Source organism: Protopterus annectens, chromosome 3.part0 (genome assembly GCF_019279795.1).
Source record: "Protopterus annectens isolate FY-2018-M chromosome 3.part0, PAN1.0, whole genome shotgun sequence".
Lineage (NCBI taxonomy): Eukaryota > Metazoa > Chordata > Ceratodontiformes > Protopteridae > Protopterus > Protopterus annectens.
The window spans coordinates 1,928,038,210-1,928,063,433 of NC_056731.1; the positions used below are offsets into that span (position 1 = coordinate 1,928,038,210).

General features: G+C 39.3%; 1 protein-coding gene across 1 annotated transcript in view; it reads left to right on the forward strand.

The window, feature by feature from the left end:
- The window catches only part of LOC122797191 (unconventional myosin-Id-like), a 2,023,191-nt gene that overhangs the window by 394,843 nt on the left and 1,603,124 nt on the right, over window positions 1-25,224 (forward strand). Inside the window, exons 6-7 of the mRNA XM_044066013.1 lie at window positions 6,438-6,533; window positions 10,679-10,795. Coding sequence (XP_043921948.1) covers window positions 6,438-6,533; window positions 10,679-10,795 — 213 coding nt within the window. The remainder of the gene's footprint in view (window positions 1-6,437; window positions 6,534-10,678; window positions 10,796-25,224) is intronic.

Consider the following 25,224-nt stretch of genomic DNA (forward strand, 5'->3'; position numbering starts at 1 on the left):
AACAGGATTGGGTTGAGGAAATTCCATTTGTAGTAAATCATATTTCTTCAAAGATCTTGGAATGCCTTTATGTTTCCACTGAAAAAGTTGGTTCATCCTTGATATGGTTTCAGAAAAAGAAAATTCTTCCAGCATTCGGTCAGAAGGATCATTTTCCGTTAAATTAGAATCAATCTTCTGAGAAGAAAAAAACATAAGTTATTCCCTCGTTTCCCTGTTCATAATACTAGGAAACTTCACAAAAAGAAAAAAAAAACATTTTTCTTTTACTAGTAAAGCCAGAAAAAAAGGGTCAAGAGCCTGAACTAGGTCCAATAAATCTTTACTGTCTAAAGTATCTGAGATAGAGGAAAATAAATGTTTCACTTTCTGCTTGTTTGTAAGAAGAATTTCCATAAAAGCAGATCAATCCCTATCAAGGACATCACCCTGGGGAACAGGCATCCCAGTCCAGCTAGGCAGAAATGCTTTCCTCACTATCTCCTCCAAGACCAAAAACAGTGGATCCTCCCATGCCCAACAAGGACACTTCAACAGCCACAGAAGATGTGTCTGACCCTTGGTTCATGATGGCTGAAGGAACTACATCAGAGGAAACCAAGACAGTGAGTGCTCTGAAGAACCAGAAATGGCTAAAGCAGTCGCCCATTTGTGGCTAAGGCAAATTCATAAAGTGCTGGGGGGGGTGGGGCTGGTGGGAAATGTTCTTCTTTTTGTGGGTGGTAGAAGGAAGAATAGGGGAACTGGTAAGTTATTCCATGGTAAAGTTGAGAAGGAAGACTGAAGTCTGTGTACCACCAACAGTAGTAATAGTCAGTAAAAAGTATAAAAAAGTCAGTAGTTTCACCCTGAAAACACCACAAAAAGTGCAACATACACTTACCCTAGCTCCTAAACACAATTTAATAAATGTTTTCTCACAAAAAATGTAATACAACATTACTTTAAACATGTTTTACATAAAAATGAAAACAATAAGCATATTCTTTCTGTTTAAATCATTCTTTAGAGCATCCTGGCTGATTTTCTGCTGTTCTAAACATTTTTCAGTGTCTCACTGCTATTGTTCTGCTGTGTTAAATATTCTCTAGTGTTTTCCACTGAAATTAAGGTAGCTAGTAGCTGTAGCATAGCCCAGATCCAGGCCTGCTGCTTCTGGAAATGTCTGTAGTGATTTGTTTGTTCTGAACACATTTTCCAGGCCATCTTGGATCAGAAGGGGCCTATCTGCACTTTTGTGAGAGAATTGTGTTTGATTGGCACTTGACTGGTAAAGGAAGGCTGGTCTAGTGCTTGGAATAAGCATCCTCATTGGTCCTTCAGAGTTTTTTTTCCAAGTCTTAGCTTTTAGTATTTAGGCCCTGCATCTGAGCAGGTTCTGCTTGTTTGCTCAACACACTGCACCAAACAATACCATGCAATTGTGTGCCAAAGCTGAACAGTTAAATTCCACAAATTTTTCCTTAAACCCTAGCAGAAATATCCATTTGCTGAGCTCCTCCATGATCATTTCCAAAAAGACACCCCTAGTGAGAACAGTCTTCAAACTAGCATTATGGACAGTTGGACTATCCTTGTTTATCCTGCCAACCTTGTTGACTTGGGCCTCTTGAGGGAGTGCAGCAATTGCCTCATGTACACAGACAACCCCATATTAACAACACAGTCTAGTACAAAGTGTGAGAGATGTATTTGCACCAAGAATCTAGAATTCATGCTCTCTCTCTCACTCAAAACAGTAACATGGAGAAGGTTGCCAACTCACCACCATTACATATTCATATAGTACCACCACCCATACACATTCAACTACTCATACACATAGTATGCCTCAAACACGTAAATACACATGAGCAGAGGTTCTTTCAAAAAACTTACAAAAATACCAGAGCTCTCCAAAACACAAGTCAGCTACAGCTAACACAGTCTCCACAGCACCCATGACACATAGCAATACCAGTGTCTCACCCACCAAGCCGTAAGCCGTCACACTCAAAAAACAAGTTTTCTTGTCATTGGAGACTCGGTAGTGAAACACATGGATGTCCCATTCACCAGGTTGGACAAGGAGAAAGGCACAGTCAGCTGCATGTCCAGTGCCAGGATTTGCCAAATCACACATGTATTCAGAACTGTCAGCAACAAGTACCATTATGACTCTGTCATAGTTCATGTTGGTGTGAATAACCTGAGATGTACCTCACTGGACTATATGAAGAGAGACATGGTTGAGCTCTCTGAGTATGTGTCCCAGGCAGGTATGTCCCTAGCCTTGACCAGCATACTTACCCTCACTTAGAATGATGCCACAGCATAAATGAAAAATGATTTCAATAATCAGCTTAGTTTTTGGTGTCATTCCAAGGAGATCCAGTTCCTGCCTGCCTGGGAAGCCATGGTTGACAAACATTGCTGCTTTGTCAGAGACGGTTTGCACCTGTCACCCCTAGGCTTTTGGCTGCTGGCAAAGGCTCGTGCCTCTCTCATAGTGTCTTTTTTAGACAAGGTCTCAAAAACAACATTACCAACATGAAATTAACCAAACAGAACAAAATAAGGGTCATGCTGATAAAAGCTAGGAGCTTACACCAAAAATTGAGCTCCCTGGAAGCACTTCTATAACTAGAAGATGTAGATGTCTGTGCAGTCACAGAAACCTGGTTTAAGGCCTCAGAGAGTACCCTGGCTCTGCAAGGCTACAATGCCTTTCATACCTTTAGACTGCAAAAAGAACATGTGAAAACCAAAGGAGGTGGTGTTTCAATCTATATTAGAGATAAATTCACTTCACATCTAGTTAAACTGAACAGCTCCATAGTGTAACTCCAGGTCCAGGTTACAGTGGGTAAGACCCCCATTCAAGTCCTAGCCCATTATAGATCCCCCTCCATCGATCATGACACCCACAAAGCTTACTTAACCAAACTGAAGACAATCCAAATTTTACTGAACACACTGGTTATGGGGGATTTCAATTATACCACCATAAACTGGGAAACCTACTCTAGCCCAAGCTCACTAGCACAAAAGTTCCTTGACTTTGTGAATTTAAATGCCCTGGAGAAAATAGTCCATACCCCGACAAGAGGAACAAACATTCTAGATCTGGTCCTCACCAACATGTTAAACAGGTGCACTGCCGCAACTGTTGGACCCTCATTAGTTAAAACTGACCACAAATATGTTACCATCTTACTGACACCAACACCAGAACTCACAAAGGGTGAAACTATACTCTCCTAATGAAGGTATAAATGCATTCCAAGCCCAAGCCCAAACTGAAAGTGGTAACTACGCCAAAGCTTACACTAAAGCCCTGTACAATTACTTGCATAAGTGTATAAACTCGGCTGTACCAGATAGAATCAAAGCCAGAGCACCAGGTAAAATCAAGCTGCCATGGTGGACTTCAAGCATCAACAAACTCTACAATAAATGCAAAAAGTTGCTGTCCAAGAAAACAAAGATAAGGACCCACCAATGGAAAAGCACCCTCCTCAGCTTTAACAGGCAAATAAGATAACTTGTCAAATTGTCCAAGAGCTCCTTTGAGAGAAACCTAGCAAATACTGCTAAGGGTAACCATAAGGCCTTTTAGAGCTATGTACCTAACCTAAATGGTAGGACCCAAGCATGTGCATAACTGGTGGCCAAAGGTATCACACACACTGACCCCACAGAGATAGTGAACCTGCTAGCGGATAGGTTTGGCAAATATTTCACTCACTTATTCCCTCCTAACTTGCAACAAACCCTTCCACAAACTACCCACCCCACCTTACATTTCTGAAGAGCAGGTCCTCAAAGCCCTGTCCAAGGCAAAGAACCATGACCAGATGACATCCCCAGGCTGTTTTCTAAACAGGCTAAAACATGAGCTATCATCACCACTAAGTACTCTTTTAAATCATAGCCTAACCACAGGGTTTGTTCCTGCAGAATGGAGAACAGCTATAGTTATTCCCCTCCACAAAGGTGGCCTAGAAACAGACCCAGGGAATTACAGACCCATAAGCCTGACCAGCCTCATCTATAAGGCCATGGACCCTATCATTATGGACCTCATAAATAAAGACATAGGTGACCTCCAAACCATGGATCCTACCCAATTCTGCTTCATGAAGGTCAGATCCTGCCTGTTAAATCAGGTGGATTTCTTTGAAAGTGTGACCAAAGCCACTGATGAGGGAAAATCTGTGCACGCAGCATACCTCAACTTGGCAAAGGCTTTCAACATGATCCCACATTCAGGCATTACTGAAAAACTTAGCAAACTGAATGAAAATCCCTTTGTTGTAAGATGGGTTGACAACTGGCTCACAAACCAGACACACACTATCAAAGTGGGTGACTTCACATCAACCAGCAGACCTGTTACCAGCAGGGTGCCACAGGGGTCAGTGATGGGCCCCCTACTGTTTGGTATATACGTCACAAAATTTTAGGTCAAAACTAAAGGGTTATGGCTGACCAGGTTTGCAGACAACTGCAAACTAGGTGCAATCATTGAATCCCCAAATGATGTCAGTATACTCCAGGATGGTTTCACACAGACCAACGACTGGTGTATTAGTCATGGTCTCAAATTGAATGCAAAGAAATGTATCATCATTCCCTTCAGCACAAACAATGTCCCTTTGCACTATCAAATCAATAACAATACCCAAAGTACCCATGAAGTAGTAAGGGACCTGGGATCACAGGTTGACCATAACCTTAACTTCAACCATCACGTGTCTACCATTGTAAGGAACATTTTCCACATAGCTCACTTGATTAGTAAAGGCATCACCTTGAGAACAAAAGAAGTTATAACCCTCTTGTACTTGGCACTTTTCCTACCCGTAATTGAGTATAGTGCCCTATTCAGTATGTACCGTACTAAGCATCTACAGCAATTAGAAAGACCTCCGAGGTTTCTAACAAAGGTGATCAAGGGTCTCCAGCATGTGCCTTACATGAACTGACTAAAATTCCTGTCACTATACTCGTATAGACTTCTTATTGGAGACTTATGCCTGGCCTACAGAGCAACCCAATACCCAGACCTAATGAACTTAGTGTATATCCATAAAACAAATGGGTCTATGGCTACCCATTCCAGGGACTTAAATATGAGCTGTGACTTAATAGGACATGCTGGAGGGACAGATTTATCTCCCAGTGACTGTCACATCTTTGGAACAGGCTACCATTTCATGTGAAACAGAGCACCTCTATGACATTGTTCAAGAGGAACCTGGATGAGTGGATGGGGCACCATAAATTCTTACTGGCGATAGTGCCCACAACCCTCCTGTACATGGACAGTCATCACTAAATGCATTCTTGGGTATTGACTAGTACCTCTACGGTATTACATTGGGTTGAAATGGTTGGGCTTAAAATTACCTCCAGGTTGATAGCCTAGTAATCTCCTATGATCCTTTCAACTGACTGAAAAGTAAAGTATCAGTCCAAAAAAAAATATTTAGCATAAAGCAAACTATTTTACTGAAAAGTAAAGGTTTCAGTCAAAAAAAAATAATTTGTGGAAGGTTTTTTTCACCAAAGGAAACTTATCTTCCCAGAAATTAAGTGCTAGCCAACTGTCAGTCCTTGAAAGCCCACAAGAGAAGCACTTTTTGGCAGTAGGAAGAGACCACTGAATTTCTACAGCTGTGCAGGATATATCCCATATAGCTAAATTGATCGATATGATGAACATCAGCGCACTTCAGATCTGACTAACCCAGTAAGAAGCCTCAGATACTCACTAACTCTGCAGAGTATAAAGAAGATCAGTTGGAGAAAATCAAAAAGACAGATTTTAAGCAAAGTATTAAATAATGCCCAATATCAGATCTGAAATATTCTTACATTTTTAATGTGTGTTTTATACTCATGTCTTGGTCAAATATTCGTTCTGTTGTGTTGGCACAATTGCATAAAAAATCCTATTTTATTTTATTCTAGTTATTGGCATATTATCATTAAAAAGATGACTGTAGAACATTGTTTATATTACTTTAATAACGGTTGTTACATAAAAGGGATTTGTGAATTCCAGGTTTTTTAGTAAAACTATTGATGTGAATGCATTTTATACCACTGTGTCTTCATTCTAGGCCTTTCCTTACCGTACTTCACCAGATGTATACTACATTTACTTAACTAGGCATGGACTGTATTACTAATGGTGAGCTTGACTTTTATAACCTGTACACACTGCAAATTTTAGTGATAAATTGTCAGATGCACAGGTTGCCAGATATTGAGACAAGGAGACAGACACAGGTGTGTTTCTGTTACATGCACAGCAGATTTACAATGGAATATACTGTGGGTTACTATCATATTATTGATTTCTTGGAAGTATTTTTATGAGATTCAGATGTGAGAACTTGAAACTGTGTACTTCATGCTGACACAAGAAAAATAACCCCAGATTTCCTCAGTTGCTTCTAGGAGGATCTGAAAGTCAGCTGAAATCCCTTCACCTCCAGAAAGACCCTGCAATGTACATTTTCACAAGAGAGGGTGCAAATACTACTGTAAGTGTAACCAGTTTTAACATTTCTCTATGTATTTACAAACAGTATTTTTATCTAGTTGTTATAACTTCGTCTGTACTGGGTGGTTGATCTTTTTGGTATTTCTCAGTTTTTAGCCTCGTATATTTTATGTGCTGAAAAAAATTCAATCAAAAAACTACACACTGTTAACCCAGACAATACACCAGGCATAAAAAAAAACTAAATTCATTTACAAAGCAAAAACAAAAATCAAGGTGAAGATGTGAATTCAAAAAAGCTTCAAAAAAGCATACTCTGTTTTGTAAGAAAGACCTGAAATAGGAAGTCTGTGTAGAGTGCAGAAACATAGCTAGAGTGAGGTGAGAAGGACAGTGGCCTTGGGTACAAAGTGTTGAGTGAGAGGGATCACCCATTAATCATCCCGATCCCTCGTTAGTGAAATATTGCATTTGTGGTCAAAGCTGAGCACTGTAGCTCGCTGTGTGTAGTCTAAGCTGTAGCAACTGTTGGCTACACTTGTTGCAAGCAGTTTTTCCACAGTTTAAAAGAAGGAGTGTGTTATTTTTATCTAAAACATGACCTCTGTAGCACTCTGTGCAGGCAGGGTATAAACTGTAGCAACTCTTTGTTATGTTTGTAGTAAGCAGTTTGCTACAGTTAGAAGATTTTTTGTGTAATAAACTGTGATGGGCAAATGAAGGTTGGGGCAGGGCACAGAAATGGGACCTGAATGGCTCGGGTTGGTGTGCCAGTAGAAGGAATACCATTTTTTTTTCTCTTCACTCGAAGAGCTGAGGACGTGGAGCACAGGTTTATGATACTGGCACAGGGCAGAGATGGAGCCAGCTACACCTCTGGCAGAGCGGTTGCACAAAAGTATTGTAGTGTAAACATGTGTGATAGAAAGAAACTGAGGAGGACATATGATCTTCCAAGAAGTAAACCAATATGTTGTAGTGGATACTTTCAATATTTCATACTGAGGTATTTGAACCAGTTAAGAGTAAATGAAAAAATAAATGTAAATTGTTCCCTCCTCCTAAAAGCATATATAATTATACTGAGACATGTAAGCACATTTGGAGTAAAAGGTAGAACAGTAAGGGATATATTGAAAATGGTATCAAAAGGATAAGTGATACAATGGGCTCAGGAGTGTTACATGTGCAATTGCCCCTGGTCTAGGAAATAAAATTTATTTTTAAGAAGAGCGGCTTGTAGGGGCTGAGTTGGACTTGACTTCCAGCAGAAAATACCAGTAACAGGAAGGCAAAATAGAAAACAAAGTTTGGGTATAATTGCTTGCATGAAAGTGGAATAAAAACATGGAATTTCTCCCCCAAAAAAGGGAGGGAGAGAAGGAGAGAGAGGTGAAGCCTTGTATGCCATCCAATGAAGCAATGTTTACATTAGAAGAATCAGAATATAGAATGTCAACACGAGAGGAATGTTACAGAAAATAAACTATAGTCAACGATCATTGTAACTGCATCCAGTTCAGTTTTTGTCCTGGCCCATTTTCCTTCTGTCACAAGCACCCTTAAACCCTTTCATTTGCTTATGCCTTAATACTACTTTCAGCACTGCATTCCACGGGACCATACCACCCACTGGATTGTTCTGTTTCCAGCTGTCATTCATGTTATTTCTTCCTTTCTCTATCTGATCTTCATTTTCATTTACACCCCTCCCACTTGCTGTTTGAGAGAGTGATGTATTCATATTTTAAATTCTTATTCACTCTATGTGTCTTTCTTCCTGTATACACATCAATTTCTTAGAAGAAGAGTGTTTTGTCATACCATACAGGCCTTTCTCCTTGTACACATTTTCTACAGCTTCCTAAAATAACTCTGAGTCCCAACATTTTGAAAAATAAACTACAGAGTAGTGAATCCTTAAATTCTATGTTACACCATTAAAGCATTTTATCCCTCCATTACCCAGCTGTGTGTATGTATATATATATATATATATATATATATATATATATATATATATATATATATATATATATATATACACTTTCTTTGAGATTTCTGTACCTCAGAGTAGGGGAATATGTAAGCTGTAAAGCCTGGCAGAGTGGACATTACAGGGAAATAAAAGACTGCCCAGGAGCTGCAGCCAGAGGTCTTTTCTTTCCCCTGGTTGGTTCATTATTTCCTGTAATGCCCTCCCTGTTGTGTTCTGGCACTTAGAAAATGGTCTACCTGTTAAAATGGTTTGTATTTGTTTTATTACTAGTATATGTACCTTTTTTCATATTTTAGACATAAAATAGTTCCTCTGCCTAATGTTTCAAAGTTGGTATATGATAAATAATCATCTTTGTGGAAAGTATTTTACAGCCAAACAAGGACACACACACGCGCGCGTGCACACACACACACATACACACACACACACACACACACACACACACACATACACACACACACACACACACACACACACACACACACACATATCTATGCACAGTTTATGTGTCTGATAACATAACATATTTGTTTTTGTTGCTGTCAAAAACATTCCAAAACATTATTAGACACATGTGAATGAGCACACACACACACACACACACACACACACACACACACACACACACACACACACACACACACACACACACACACACACACACACACACAGTTCCTTTTAATTGCTGCTGCAATAACTTGCTTTAGAAATAAAAAGTCATGTTCTTTTAGCTGCTGTTGTTGCTGTAGTTACTTGTGTTGGTACTGTTGTTTTTATTTTATTTTTCTCCCCTCTCACAAACCATGGCTTTTTAAGATTCATGATTAGCAAGGGAAAGGAAATGTTTGCTTCAGTAAAGAATTTCAGTCTTAGCACTCAGATTATGTGCTGGAGTATGTGCAACTTTTCCAAGCAGCTTCTCCATATAAAGTCCCCTTTTTGGAATGTTGATGTCCATCAAGGATTGCAGAATCTCCAAGCCCATTTTCTAATACAAAATAAAACAGCCTCAAATTTGCATTCACAACTTTAGTTCTACTACAGTAAGAATCACAGTTACAGTATTGGAACTTCAACAGTTAGTCAATCCTATAACTGCTAAGCTGAGAATATGGTTACAAGTGACTCACTTGAAGCAAAAGCAAAGAAGTGGAAAGAGTATTAGCTCTCATCTAGGATTCAAACCTAAGTCTTCCAGCATGATGTGTTGGTTTCACTGCCACAGGACAGGTATGTGTTTGGTTTTCCTTGAAGAGGTTTATCTTTATATTTTCAGCTAGGAAACCTCCAGAATGGTAGTTAAGATGAAGTTACACACACACACACACACACACACACACACACACACACACACACACACACACACACACACACACACACACACACACACACACACACACACACACAAATACAAATACAGACCAAGTAAGCCCTCTGCTTATGCACTATTAGAATCTCGGAAGTGAAATGGTAATATTAGTTCTTATTAGGAACTTGAACTAATTTTCGTTAAAGCAGGGAAAATTGTAACATTTATCAGTAAATGTTGAACTTGGAAAATGGAATTTACTGAAAAGTTTGTTCTTTTTCTCAGAAGTGTTATGACCCTGGAGAAAGGTCAGATATGTAGGGTGGATACAGATTGGCATGGAAGGCATTCCTGCAGAAAAAAAAAAAAAAAACATTTTTTAATGTTTTACATTTTTGGTTAATTATATATTTTAGAAGACAGCCTATAAAGATCTCTGTTGTATAGCCTCCACTTCAATAATCAAAACCAAACCAAAGAGCAAAACGGTTACACAGACAAACAACTGAGCGAAAACTGAAAGAAAAACCCAGTTAAGCTAGAGTCTTCACTGTGTAATACCTTAAGCCTCCAAAGTAGAGTTCCCTGAGATATATGCAAATGACCCCTTAAGGACAGATCAGTGTTTTAGCTACATGGCTTCTGAATACTCATAACTTTTTACTTTATAAGCCTTTATGGGTACATTTAGGCTAATAATATATCTTGAGAAAGCTGATGAACAGCCATCCTTCCACAGAGTAGCCTGTTGTGTGAGAAAAGTTTTTTTTTGTCTGTATATCTGATGTTGTTTCCTTGTTTGCACACTACTGTGCTTCCACCTGGTTGTCATTCATCTATATTTTTTTGCTGTTTCTTTTTCCTGTCTTTACAGACTAATACCAGTGACAGGGCAAATCACAAAGCTGTCGCAGAGGCCATGAAAGTGATTGGTTTTACTCCTGAAGAGATAAACTCAGTCTACAAAATTCTGGCTACCATATTGCATGTGGTTAGTAGCAACATCATTTTTTTTTTATTTTAATTATTTGTTAGATGGGTAAGTGAAACTGGTCCTTCTCTGGACCTTTTACATTCATGACTTGGCCAGGAAGGGAAGGGTAAATAAAACATACATACATGCATATGAGAAATTGTTTGTAGCCAGTTAACTGACACGCTTTTGAAACATTGGAAGAAATCTGAGGAAAAAACACATAGACACAGGAAGAACAAGCTAAACTCAACAGTTATTGTGGAGAATAAGTTGAAAAATGTCTTTAGGACACAGTAGTACTAGCTTGTTAGTCTATCTTGCTTTTAAAGAGAAACTGTATTAACTTAAACTTAAAAAAATAAACTTTGGAGGGAATGCAATCGATTAGATCTAAAACTATCTTATAGACTGAACATTTCATTTTTTTCCCAATAATTACTTTTCAAACAAAGAACATTAAATACAAGTGTACCACAAGGTTTGTTCCTGGAGCCACTTCTTTTTTTTATTTTATCAATGATCTTATCATAAACCTAGCCAACCTTAATATCACAATGTATGCAGATGATATTCTCCTAACATTTGGAAAGAAAAAAAAATGCAACTCTTCAGACCAGTATGCAATCCAAATTTTCAGCCTTTTGGATATGGCTGCACTCTAATAAACTAGTAATCATCCCCAAAAAATGTTTTGGGCTCTCTTGGCAGTTGCTAGCAAAGTTATTACAAAAAAAAAAGGAAATCGAACTCAGTTCCTACGTTCAAAAAATGTTTAAATTTAACAGCAGTACTATGTAAAACTGACAAAGACATGATCAGAATAAGATCTATAAATCATACTAAGACTTTTGTCATTGGGTTAAGCTTGAAATGTTGCTATTGAAATAACTGTGAAATGTTGCTATTGAAATACCAAGACTCTTAATGTGTTAATTGTATAAGATTACCTTGATGATTCAATGTATTCCTATTATTGTATAATGATATGCGATGCTGAATTTCTTCCTTTCTGTGTACATATTGTAAATATGTTAAACAACAACCTTTTAACTAATGTAAATGAAGAAAAATACTTTGGAGTCACACTTGATCTCCTCCTTAATTTCACTGCTCACACTGACAAGGTTACCAGAAATGTTCTTTCTCATCTAAATTGTGTCTCCCCTGTTACAAGAAAACCCATAATGAAAAATGTTTTAATGCCTAAACTAGAATATGTCCTGCAGCCCCTGCTACACTTTAACCTACATTCAGTCCACAACACACACAAACACTTCAAACAGCTGAAGCAAGAACCTGAACGTCTGCCCTGCTTGCAGACATTAGAACACGACTGCTCAAGACCCATTGGCACCCTGTATCAAACTGAGCTTCTAATCTTCTGGGTACACTAATATTCAAAATGTGTGTGTCGGGTTACTGCCCCCTTCCCCCACTGAAAACTAAACTGTCAGTTAGAGAAAAAAACCTATTCAGAAACAATCAAGGTGATCCTCTTATTTAACCAGACTAAGATTTCAACAGGCTATCAGTGAAAAGGTGTTCTCTAGAACAGGACCCACCTTTTGGAAACACCTGTCTTCAGGTGTAAAAAATAACACTACCTTGGACTCTTTCAGGAAAAGTTTCAAGAGGCTAAATATACTTGCTTCTGTCACACTGGCTAAATAAATCACAAAGTTACTGTCTTACTGCAGTTATTTATATATTGTTTCTTTTTGGTAATTCTTACTCCATATTTGTTGCACATAATCACATTCAGGACAGTAACACCTCTATTGTAGTATAATTCCACTGTAATTCTATTGTTGTATTCACAGACCATATAGTAATTCCTCTACTGTACTGTTGTATACTTTCTTACTGTAATTTCACAGCAATTCCACTATTGTATGGTTGATTTATATACACTTATGCATTGTAACCCCCATGTGTATAAAAATGTTTTTGAAATAGTAACTTGCATATCATTTGTGTAAAATGTCATTCCATTGTTTCTTTTGGGTCTATATTAGAATCTCAAAAGCCGACGATGTCGAATCTGTCATTGTCGACATGAGAATAGTGAATGCTGAGAATCTCGAACGCGTAAACGGAAATCTCTGTAAGGGGAGATTTTTGTTTACTGCAATGTAGTGTGGTCTCAGAGTTGGTATATTTAAGTAGCGGGGGTGCAGGGGGACTTGCCCACCCTGCTTAAACCCATTAGGGTACTTTTCTTTTTTTTGGTCTTATTATAAGGTCGACGTTTGAAGGCATCGACCATATGGTGTCGACCATATGGTGTTTGATGTTTTCAGCTGTCGACCTTATAATATAGACCCTTTCTTTTGGGGTCTATATTATAACATCGAAGTCTTAAAATGTTATAATATCCAACCCTATGCACCGAATGCCAAAAATAGCGAAGCTGCAAAATATCGAATACTTTCCTAGGGAAGGTATTCGGTGGGCTGTTTCTGCAGCTTTGCTATTTCCTCGACTGTGGAGCGAAGGTTATGGACTGGGTTAAGGTAAGTGTGCGAATGAAGGTGAGTGTGCGATAGGGACCTTAGGGTTAGGGAGCGGGTAAGGTGAGTGTGCGATAGGGACTTTAGGGTTAGGAAGCGGGTAAGCTGAGTGTGCGATAGCGATTTTAGGGTTAGGGAGCGGGTAAGTTCAGTGTGCGGTAGTTACGAACCTTAGGGTTAGGGTTGGGTGAAGGTAAGTGGGTAGCTAGTAGTGTATGTATGGGTTAGTGTAGGGTTTTGTGAAGTGTATGTGTGCGGATTATTTATTTTGGTGTGCTTGTGTTGTGTGTATGTATGTCGGAACAGCAAATTTTTTTCCTGGGAAAAAATTCACTATTCTGAGTGTTCACTGTTATGGTGTTTTGATGGAAATGGTTCGATATTATAACATTCAAAGTTGTAAGACTTCGATGTTATAATATAGATCCCCCTTTTGTACCAGGGTCATGACTGAAAAAGATCGCTAGACCCAAAGCACCTACCCAGTAAATAAATTGCAACTAACTAACTAACTAACTAAATTAACAAATAATTATACAGTAATTAAATGTGATGTATTTGTTGACAAAAAGCATGAGAGGGAAATGTTCTACATGGAGACTGTATAGGTTTTGCGCCCTAAGACAAAAGCATATCTTTTAGAAATGAGGAGAGACATGTTCAACAGGTTAAATATTTTCAATATGGAGGTGAACTGCACTGAGCTAGCAGGTCTAGAATCCATTGCATTTTATGGATTCTCTTGTAACCTTCCTTGTAAAAAAGGAAAACTATCAGAGTATCAGCAATCATGGGGAAGCCGTCACTATTCTTGTCATTTTTATTACACTTTTGAATGACTGTAGGACTTGGAAAATAGCACCTTCCTGAATGGCCAAAGGTAAGAAAAGGCATTATGGCTCTGTTTGAGCAGAACCTGGAAAAGAACCTCAGTAGGTTTTCATTGGAAGGATATGGCATCAGGTCTTCTTCTACAGGGTCCCCATCTGTACTGAATTTTCTGAAATTTGTTAGAGGATAGGACTCATTTTTCTGGGATGATTTTATTCTGTTCATATAGTCTGTCTGCATGTTGTACTTCCCTGTTATGAAGGACATTGTTAGCTTATTAAGCCCCTCATGGCAAACTCACTGTAACCACTTCTGCCAGTAGAGCTCTGCTTCTAATTTCCTCTTGCACTATGGTATAGGACACCACTAAGTCAGTTCTGGAGAGTACCATCACCCTCTGGCCTTATACTGCTTCCTCAGTTCTGGAGATTACCATCATTCTTTGGCCTTTTACTACTAACCCGCTTCTGCAGAGTAGCATCGCCCTCTGGCCTTATACTACTAACTCACTTCTGGAGAATACCATCACCCTTTGGCCTTACACTATTAACTCATTTCAGGAGAGTACCATCACCCTTTGGCTTTTTACTTCTAACCCACTTCTGCAGAGTAGCATCGCCCTCTGGACTTATACTACTAACTCACTTCTGGAGAGTACCATCACCCTTTGGCTTTTTACATCTAACCCACTTCTGCAGAGTAACATTGCCCTCTGGCCTTACACTACTAACTCAGTTCTGCAGAGTACCATCACCCTTATACATGAGTCAGAAGTGATGGAGTACTTTTCATACTACCCTCATTTCCAGCAGCATGTGCAGCCAGGATTCCAGCCTGGGTCGCTGACCTTGAGTACAGTCTTCTTAGAGTGATGCATTACAGGCACAGAGAGAGAGGCATTTGTCAATAATAGAAATGATGCCTGTTGAAATACTGCACCTTCTTTTGGATCACCTTTAGGGTAATGTGGGACAAAGTAGACCTGGATAATAACACATGGATAAACAGATTGTTCTCCCATCTGAGATACTGCTTGAATTGCATCTGTTTGCATAAAATATATGTATTAGAGTTCAAGACTTCCATGACACCCACAAACTGTAGAAATAACACAAATGAAGGCAAAAGGTAAACTGATCCACTCCCAAGTATTTATTTAGTACTTTTGTTTATAAAATATAAACTTCCTCAAAATAAAAGTTTTTATTCTGAGGAAGTTTGTATTTTATAATAAAAAATAAATAAAAATATGAGGAAGGGATCAGCTGGGTTTGCCTTTTGCCTTCATGTGTGTTATTGGGAGTGATACAAAGATGCCATCATTCTTTGCTGGTAAAGTTTCTATTTGAGTGGTTGTGTAGGCTTGATCTTAAAGAATTTAGCTAGTATAATCTTTCCTCTGTTGTGCAAAGTACCTCTGGGGTCTTTCCAGATGTTCAATACCATTTCATGGAACAGCCTTGAAGATAAAGTGTTGTCTCACTATTTGGAAATGTAAGAATTGACAATGTAACACACAGTATGGTAATATGCGCCTCTGATGTCCCTGTTAGGTTGGTTATAGCGCCCTGCCAATATCTGCCAACTAATAAATCATAACTTTACAATAAACATAAGTAATGTTAGAGAAGGCCCAACTATGAAAAACAAAAGTCCACCTTCTCAAACTTCATGTACTGCCATTAGAACAATGGTAGAAAAGCTGCAAAAAGAAACCTCATAGAAACTTTACTATCACATGTATCAATCATCAAAGCCACAGTAACAAATAGAATGTTCTGTACCTCACAATATATTCCATAAATCTACCAAACCTCACAAAAAAGTGAAATAGCATAGTGGTTAGAGCTTTCACTTAGCATGCAGTCATTCACGGCACCAGCCCCAATGCAGTCCATTCATTTTAGGCCCTCTTCAAGAGAAATCTTGACGAGTGGATGGGTAACAGAAAGTTCACTCCAGGGATCATTCCAGTTGCACTACTGGATATGGGCACTGTGAACTAACATCGGGTGGCACGGTGCCTGGGCAATTTTTTTTGGGCTAGGCTTGTAAAGGCTCCAGGGCAATTAGCCTAGTACACACCTATGAATATATTTCACAAATCTATCAGTCCTTCTTTGATAACAGACCAGGGCTATGAATGGGGGTGTGGGGTCATGTTGGTAGTAAGAAATCCTCTACTATACAAACTGCCTTAATTCAATGAACTAATACTCAACCTGACATGGACTCCAGTTGAACCCATTTCAGCTTGAAGAAGACCTAATCTAGATTCCCAACAATACACTGCAAATGGAAGCAGCCAACAACACCACTGCATTCCCATGTGATTTTTACCATCACTTAAACAGCTGTATAAAAAAGTCAGTACTGAACACCATAAATATAATGATAAATTCAGGAATAAACCTCTGTCCTCTGTGTTGCAGTTCCCATTTTAATAAAGGATATAACAACTGAAGGAAAATAATAGAAAGTTATAAGAAATCCCCATCCGTTCGTCTCAGAACCACATGGCAGCATCCTAGAAAGAATCTTAAGAGTACTATTAGAAAATGCAAAGCAAAGAAGGGTCGTTACAGATACCAAAGGAAACTACAAAGCCTTCTTCAGTTATGATGGAAATTAAAGAGTTAAAGAGTAATGCCCAACAAAGTACTGACCTCATTTATAAGAATATTACATATTCGAATCCCAAGGATATAGACAATATATTAGAAGATAAATTTAGTGCTAACTTTACCCCACCTACCTATACTGTTGTTCCTAGTATCCCTGAAAACTTAATTTCCCCCTGAAATTATCTTGGAACAAGTTTTAGAATCCCTGCCAAAGCATAAACATGTAATGCCTCCATGGAGCCAAACAACATACCAGGCTGCATTCTCGGTAGTGTTAAGTATGTAATATCTTAGCTTCTTCTTAAACTGTTAAGCCTTAGTCTAGTCACATGATTTGAGCCTGATACCTGGATAACATAGGGCAGTCCCTTTACAGACCATGATAATTATAGGCCCCTCTACAGACCAGGATAATTATAGGCCCATCAGCCTCACCAGCCTGATATGCAAAGCCATGGAGCGTATCATATGAGAACTTTTCTGCTGACATAGGTAACTTAACTTATCTAGACTCCACTCAGTTTGGTTTTGTAAAGGGCAGGTTCTGTCTTCTGAATCTAGTAAGCTTACGGAGGTTATGGGCAGTGGTCAGAGTGCACAGTGCTTGGTTTGCCCTGGCCAAGGCTTTTGACACTAGTCTTCGTGTTTGTATTAGAAACAAATCTAAGACAAACATAATGTAAACCACTATGCTATCCACTGGATTGCGAACTGCCCATCTAACAGATCCCAGGTTGTGTGAAGGTTGCTGGTACCCTCTCTGAATGTAAACCTGCATTGGTGTACTACAGTGCTCAGTGCTGGGCCCCATCCTGTTGGCCTGTATTTTGCAGATATCCAATCTAATATCTCAGAGGTATGGTGACCAGGTTTACTAATGTCTGTATGCTGGGCATTGTGACCTGCTCATACACTGATGCTAAATAGCTCCTGTTAAGGATGGAATCTACACATACCTGATGTACTGAAAATGTTTCAAGTTGTATGCAATAAAGTGCAACATAGTAGCATTTGGTAAAAAAGATATTATTACCTCATATGTTATAAATGGTACTCATGTTCAGACAGACATGGCCAGACCTAGGTACTTATACAGACAATTTTGTCTCATTCGATCAACATTGTTCAACCATAGTCAGGAACTTCTTCTGTCTCTCCCAGTTAATTTCCAGGAGAATATCTTCAAGACCAAAAGAAGTCATCCTACCACTCTACTCTTCCATTATTAGACCCATCTCTGAGTGCAATATCCACTTTGGTATGTATAAATCCAAACAGATTGTTCAATCTGGAAAGACTCCAGAGATTCTGTACCAAGTAAATTAAAGGCCTTAAATCTTTCAATGATCTCGCTGGATTAGTACACCTCCCCCTTATACTCAGTAGCCTACATTCTTCTCTAAGATGGTTTATGCCCCTCTATTCAAGCCATGAAAGACCATGTCCTATTTCACCTTTTATTTCTTTGGAAAACCAGTGGTTCTGCAAACACCCACACCAGTGACCTAAATCTCCACCACAACTAAACAAGGCTTCCTAGAAAGATAGGTTCCCAACTCAACATGTTCCCGGCATGTAAAATAAGTTACCACTGCAGTTTAAAGTACTGCTTTGACTACCTTTAAGGCTGGTCTGGACAGTCCGATGGGTAGACACAAGTTTAAACTGGGTTTATTGTGTCCTGCCTTGCTATATCTAGGATGTGAGCACTACAAAGTGCATATAAAGGGAGGTGCATATGGTTAGGCATCTTATAATCTCAAAATTGCTTCCTTAGTGTTATTCCTATGTTTCCCTGTTTTCTATGCAATAATGATCAAGTACTACCTAATGGCCTTAGTGGTCAATGCCCTTTCTTTTATTACAACACTGAATGCTCCACTTCCTATGTAATAAGTCCATTTCATCCCAGAGGCAATATAAAACATTCTAAACAAAGAACCAACTTACATTAACTGACATTTAGTTTACTTAGATAATTATCCTATCACTGTAGTATCAGTGTTTTATAACCTGCTTAAACCAGTCCAAAATAGATTATTCCCACACATACTACTCTGACTTAGAAGGGTATAATTTCCTTGGATTACAACAGAAATCAGAGAGAAACTTAAAAAAGACACCTAGCATGGAAGCCAGTTAGCATGGATAAATTGGAATATAAGTTCAACACATGAGGCTAAGTCTAACAATCAGTACCATAAAAGCCACATACTTAATGACCAGTACCACAAAAGCAACATACTTAATGACCAGTGCCACAAAAACATATACTTAATGACCAGTGTCACAAAAGCTACATACTTAATGACCAGTGCCACAGGTAAACACAAAGCAGTTCTGAAGATCCCACACAACCTGCAGCACATTGCTTTCTTTCATTTTAAAGACCTTACAGTCATACACATTCAAGAAGCACTAAAACAAATACAAATAGCAAAAAAGTCTGTCCCACTCACACTGCATCCAGCATTCCTAATATTAACCTCTCCATTACTAGATAAACCTTTAACCATGTCTTTGACATATCTTTAGCTACTGGAAAAGTATTATATGCTTTCATGAATAATACAGTTACATTTATGCCAAACATCCAATCACTCAAGGTACCATCTGATTCCGTGCCATTATTAGTGCGACTACCTGTAGGCAAAAAAAATCTGAAAAAATACAATCAGCCATTTGAGCAGTTCATCAAATATGATCTCCTCAATGACAAATAGCATGGTGTCATAATTACAAATCAAATATATGAAGCTGCGGAAGAAGGTCTCCTAGCTGATGCATTTTTTTATCACACAATCCAAAAGCTGAGGACCGAAAAAAATATGTTATTTATTTATTTATTTGACATTTGTTTACCAGGGTGGTCTGACTGGGTCTACAGAACACGTTTTCAGCAGAGGCCCGGGGAGAAAAGCTCCACATATAGTACAATACAAATACAGTATAATCCAATACAATAAAGATTACATTCAAAATACTATACAAAAAATAAGTTGAAAGAACAAACTGTATCATACATGATGTAGAAATAGCAGTCAGAAAGTTAGTGATGCAGACATATAGTGAGAGAATTAAGAAGAATGAAAGCAAAAAAAGCCTGAGCAGCAGCTTAAGGATATGGTATAGAAGCAGCGGAGTTAGAAGAGCCTTGGGATCTTGCAGTCTGTGAGGGATTGAAATGTGACAGAAGAGGAAGACCTGAGCACTAGGCAGGCTTTATTCAGGAGCAGTGCTATGTATTTTTGAGATGATTTTTTAAAGAGGCTTTCAAATGGGTTAGGCCAGGAATAAACCTGGTAGCTAGAGGTAATGAATTCCAATGTATAGAGACAGAGTATGAATATAGAGAGTGACCAGGTTTTCTTGTGGGTTTTGAGATATCTAAGAGATTTTTGTCTTCTGATTGTAGGAATCGATTTGATATGTAAGGTGCAACTAGACTGGCTAGTGCAGGGCAGGCAGTAGGCTTGAAAATAAGGTTATGCAAGGTGGATAGCTGAATAAAGGCAAGTTGGTTGGGTAGTTCAAGCCAGTTTAATTGTAGGAGTGGTTTACAGTGGTGTGTGTGATATTTAGAGTTTGTGGCAAACTTTGCAACTTTGTTGTAGCACTGTTCCAACTTGCATAGGGTAGAATTTTATAAGTTAGTTAAGATAGGGGCACCATACAGAAGAGAGGGAAGTAAAAATATTTTTGCAAGGGTAGTTTTGGTTGCTGAAGTAAAAAAAATGTTTGTTTCTATATAACAGTCCCAATTTTTGATGAGTTTTGTTTATATTTTGCTGTATATGGGGGTCAAATGAAAGTTTATTGTCAATGATAACACTTAGAAGTTTGGTTTCTGCACTATTTCTATGGCAGTGTTGTCATATACAAGGATGTTGAAATGATCAATGACAAGGGAGGTGTTTTTGGGATGAAAGAGTACTAGTTTTGTTTTCTTTGGATTAAGAAAGAGTTGGGCATTTCTTAGTCAGGATTCAACTGCTGTAAAGGAATGTTGTGTTTTTGAGAGTAGTTCTGGTAGTGATTAAGCAGTGCAGATTATGGTGGAATCATCAGCATACTGAATCAGGGTCCCAGGGTGAGAGGCAGTGTGAAGGTTGTTTGTGAAAATGTTGAAGAGTAGGGATCCTAGGATGGAGTCTTGGGGGACTCCAGTAGGGTTGTGGAGAAAGGGTGAGAGTTTGTTGGACCATTTCACTGCTTGTTTATGATCCTTCAGGTAGCTCTGAAAACATTTTACTGTGTTAAGTGAGAAGCCTATGTTAGACAGTGTGTTCAAAAATAATTGGTGAGACATTATGTCAAAGGCCTTAGAGAGATCAAGGAATACTGAGGCTGGATAGCATCCGCTATCTCTGGCCTTGTTCATGGTGTCTGTAAGAGATAATAGGGCTGTAGCTGTGCTGTGGCTAGGTTGGAAGTCATGTTGGGTTTTGGTTAAAAGATTATTTTGCAATAGATATTGTATTACCTGCTGATGGATACCTCTCTCGAGAATTTTGGATATGGGTGACAAGATGGATACAGGACGGAAATTGGATGGATCAAAAGAGTTGCCTCTGTGGATGGGGGTGATGTGAGATTGTTTCCATATGATAGGTACTTCTGATTCAGATAAAGACCTATTTATAAGGATACTGATTGGGTAGGCAACTGAGTTAGCAGCCAGTTTGAGGTAGTATGGGGGGAGATAGTAGAGCAGGGTATAAGTTTTTGTAGCAATTTCGTAATGGTGTCAGTGGGTATGGGCTGAAATGAGAATGGGGTTTGTATGACATTTTGTTGAGTATGGGGGTTAATAATGACAGGGTTAGAAGTAGTTGATGGCCTGGGGTCGGTGTCTGAATAGGTTGAAGGTGGGGGGTTCCAGCATTAGGGGTGTTAGTAGGTCCAAAATTGATTTTATGAAGTGCTTGTTAAAGTTTTTGGCTATTTGTGATGGAGGGGTATCAGTTGATAGGGTGTGCTCTCCATTTCTTCCAAGGTTAAGTAGAGAAGATATGGAGTGCCAACATTTACTGGGGTTGATTTTATGCTTGAGTTGAAGCTGGGAATAATATGACTTCTTATCTCTGTTGATTACTTTTGTCACTTTGCTACGTCGTGTTTTGAAATTAACATGATTTTGTTCATTTTTGTTTTGTTTCCAGGTTGACCAGGCTAGGTACCTTTACTTCATCTGGTGTTTGCATTCCTTAGAGAGCCATGGTGCTTCATCAGGTGTTTACCTTCTTTAGAGAGCCATGGTGCTGAGTTCTTTTTGATTCTTTTCATACGAATGGGAGCTGGTGTATTAAGTATGTGAAGGAAGGTGTTATTAAAGTATAGTACAGCAGCATTAACGGGCAGTTGTTTAAGGGGCGTCCAGTCTATTTCCTGTAGGAGACTGTTGAATTTATGCTATCAAAAATTAATTGAGTTCCTAACTGATTTTATAGTGTGTACTCTTAGTTGTTGGGAGTTTGTTCTAAGGGAGTAAGCTGGTAGATGATTGCTCAGGGAGCTAGGCAGTGTACCAGAAGAGGGGTAATTAGCAGGGTGGGATACTAGAATCCAGTCTAAGGTGGATTGGCAGGCAAGATCTTTGCTGTATCGTGTTGGAGCATTGATAAGCTGAGAAAAAACATACAGATTTACACTATTTGTGGGGGAGTCAGAAGCTATGGTTTGCCAATCTATATTTACGTCTCCTAAGATTATTGTTTCAGGGTTTATTGTTTGGGATGTCCAAGATAAAATATTTTCCAGCACTGCTATATTGTTACCTGGTGGGATATATATTACTATTATGCAAATTATTTTTGATATATTAAGGTTCAAAAAGGAGAGTAGTACCTCAGCATTGGAAAAGATGGGTATATTACTGGTACAGGGTGTGATGCTGAGTGTAGAGGGATATAGAAGTGCTACCCCCCCCCCCGCTTTTTTTTAGATCTATCTTTTCTGGTTATTGCAAAGTTTGGCGGTATTATTTCTGAGTCTTTTACAGTAGGATGTAGCCATGTTTCAGTAAGGGCTAGTATGTCAGGTTTAATTTGATCAATCCAGCCATGCAGTGGGGCTATTTTATTACATATACTTCTAAAGTTAAATGTAAGTATGTTTAATCTTTGCATTTGAATATATAGGTAATGAGGAATGCATACTATGGGAAATGTATTTTATTCCAAGGTGAGAGTACTGGTGTCAAGTGTGGTTTCACAGGAGATGAGGAGGCCAGTTTGTGGCTTGACTAGAATGGGAGTGTATAGGAGAAAAGCTAGGAGGAGATATGTGAGATGCTGTGTTGTTTATTGGGAGTGGGTTAGAGGAGGTTGTTGATGTGTATTGGTGTTTGGGGGTATGCAAATATATAGCTGTAGTGAGGTTGAGAATTAAGAGTAAAGAGACTAGGCAAGTTAGGAGGAGCATGTCAACTGTCATTGTGGGTTTAAAAATAGTAAAAGTGGAATTTGTGTGTTTGAATGTAGTACAGGTGTAAATAAAGATTGTTATCATATGATATGTGTGCAGCTGAAGGTAAGGTTGGAATGTTTTGACTTCAGAGTGGGCTTTGATAATGTGGTTAGGTGTTTTACCTTGCAGTTTGTGATAAGGATGGGTAGGGTTGATGTGATTGGTCAGTGGTAAAATTATGGTGCAATACTAGTTTGTGTGTATAGTAGAAGAGAAGGCGGTAAGCTTGGAGTTAATTTAAAATAGTTTGAGGTGGTGATTGTATTGTGATGGTGGAGTAGAGTTAGATGCAAAAATGTATAGTAGTGGGCATGTGAGTTCAAGGGGATGGATGTAAGGGAGAGCAGATAAGTTTGGCTAAATAAAAGAAAGCAAGCTGTGCATGAAATGTGGGTTCATAGGTTCATACTAGGCTATCTGCCCTAGGGCATTTATAAGCCTAGCCAGAGTGTGTTTGGCTTTCGCCACCCATTTTAAATGAATTTTGCTATGCCCTTTTCCGAGGTTAGTATACTGTGCCTCTAACAGTGACACAGAAGTGATACCCGGGGTAGACCTACGATCTCCCATCCACTCATCAAGATTCCTCTTGAAGAGAGTCAGTGAGGGACTCTGCCTAACCTGGACTGGGATTTTATTCCAGAGTGAAGGGAGCCTCTGGGTTATGAATCTGTCCCTCCAGCATTTCCTATTTATTTCAGTGCTGAGGTCCAAGTCTCGGCGTAGCTCGATGGGATTTGGATTTTCTGAGGTGCAGCATGTCCATTAATTCCGGGTTGGACATGGCTTTATACGTCAGGCACAGATCTCCTCTGAGCAGGCGGTATGCCACTGAGTAGAGCTGGAGTTTCTTTAACCGGGCAGCATATGGCATCTGTTTGAGCCCTTTGATCCTCTTGGTGAGGTACTTTTGGGGTCTTTCCAGTTGCTGCAGGTGTCTGGTAAGGTACATCCCAAAAGGGGCATTGTACTCAATTATGGGCCTGATGAGGGATGAGTAAAGAGGCACGATGACCTCCGCTGATCTAGATGTGAATCCCTTCATGATTAGGTGGGCTATATAAAATGTTTTCTAACCACTTTGGCCACATGGTTTTCAAATGAGAGATTGCTATCAACTTGGGTCCCCAGGTCCCTAATTACTTCTTCCGTACTTAATGGATTACCACCTATGTGGTAATTTGTGGGCACTTTGATTTTGCCAAAGGGGATGACTATACACGTTTTGGTGTTTAGCTTGAGGCCATGGCTCTGGCACCAGTCGTCTGTTTCTATGAGGCCCTTTTGTAGGATGCTTGTGTCGGATGGAGAGTCGATTATGGCGCCTAGTTTGCAGTCATCTGCAAACTTGGTCAGCCACAGTCCTTCTGTGTTGGCCTGTACCTCCGAGAAAAATATACCGAACAAGAGAGATCCCAGGACTGAGCCTTGTGGGATGCCACTTGTAACTGGTTTGCAGTCTGACATGGCTCCAGCAATTCTAACCATGTGGGTTCTGTCCTTGAGCCAGTTTGCAACCCAACTAGTGACATAGGGGTTTATATTTAAGCTGGTGAGCTTATCTATAATGCCCGAGTGGGTATTGTATCGAAGGCTTTGCGAGGTCCAGGTAGGCTGTGTGGACCACCTTCCCCTCTTCAATGGCCTTGGTGACTGTTTCAAAGAAATCGACCAGGTTTAAGAGGCAGGATCTGCCCTTAACAAAGCCGAACTGGGTAGGATCCAGTGTCTGTAGGTCCCCAATATCTTTATTTATGAGGTCCATGATGATCCTTTCCATAGCTTTGCAGACCAAGCTAGTCAGGCTTATGGGGCGATAGTTTCCAGGATCCATTGAGGCACCACCTTTGTGGAGAGGGACCACTGTTGCTGTACGCCACTGTTTGGGTACATATCCTGTAGTAAGGCTGAGACTGAACAGTAGTTTTATGTTTGGGTTTAACTCTTCTTGGAGTTCGTGTAGGATGCAGCCCGGGACACCGTCTGGTCCCATTGAGAGGGCGGCTCTCAC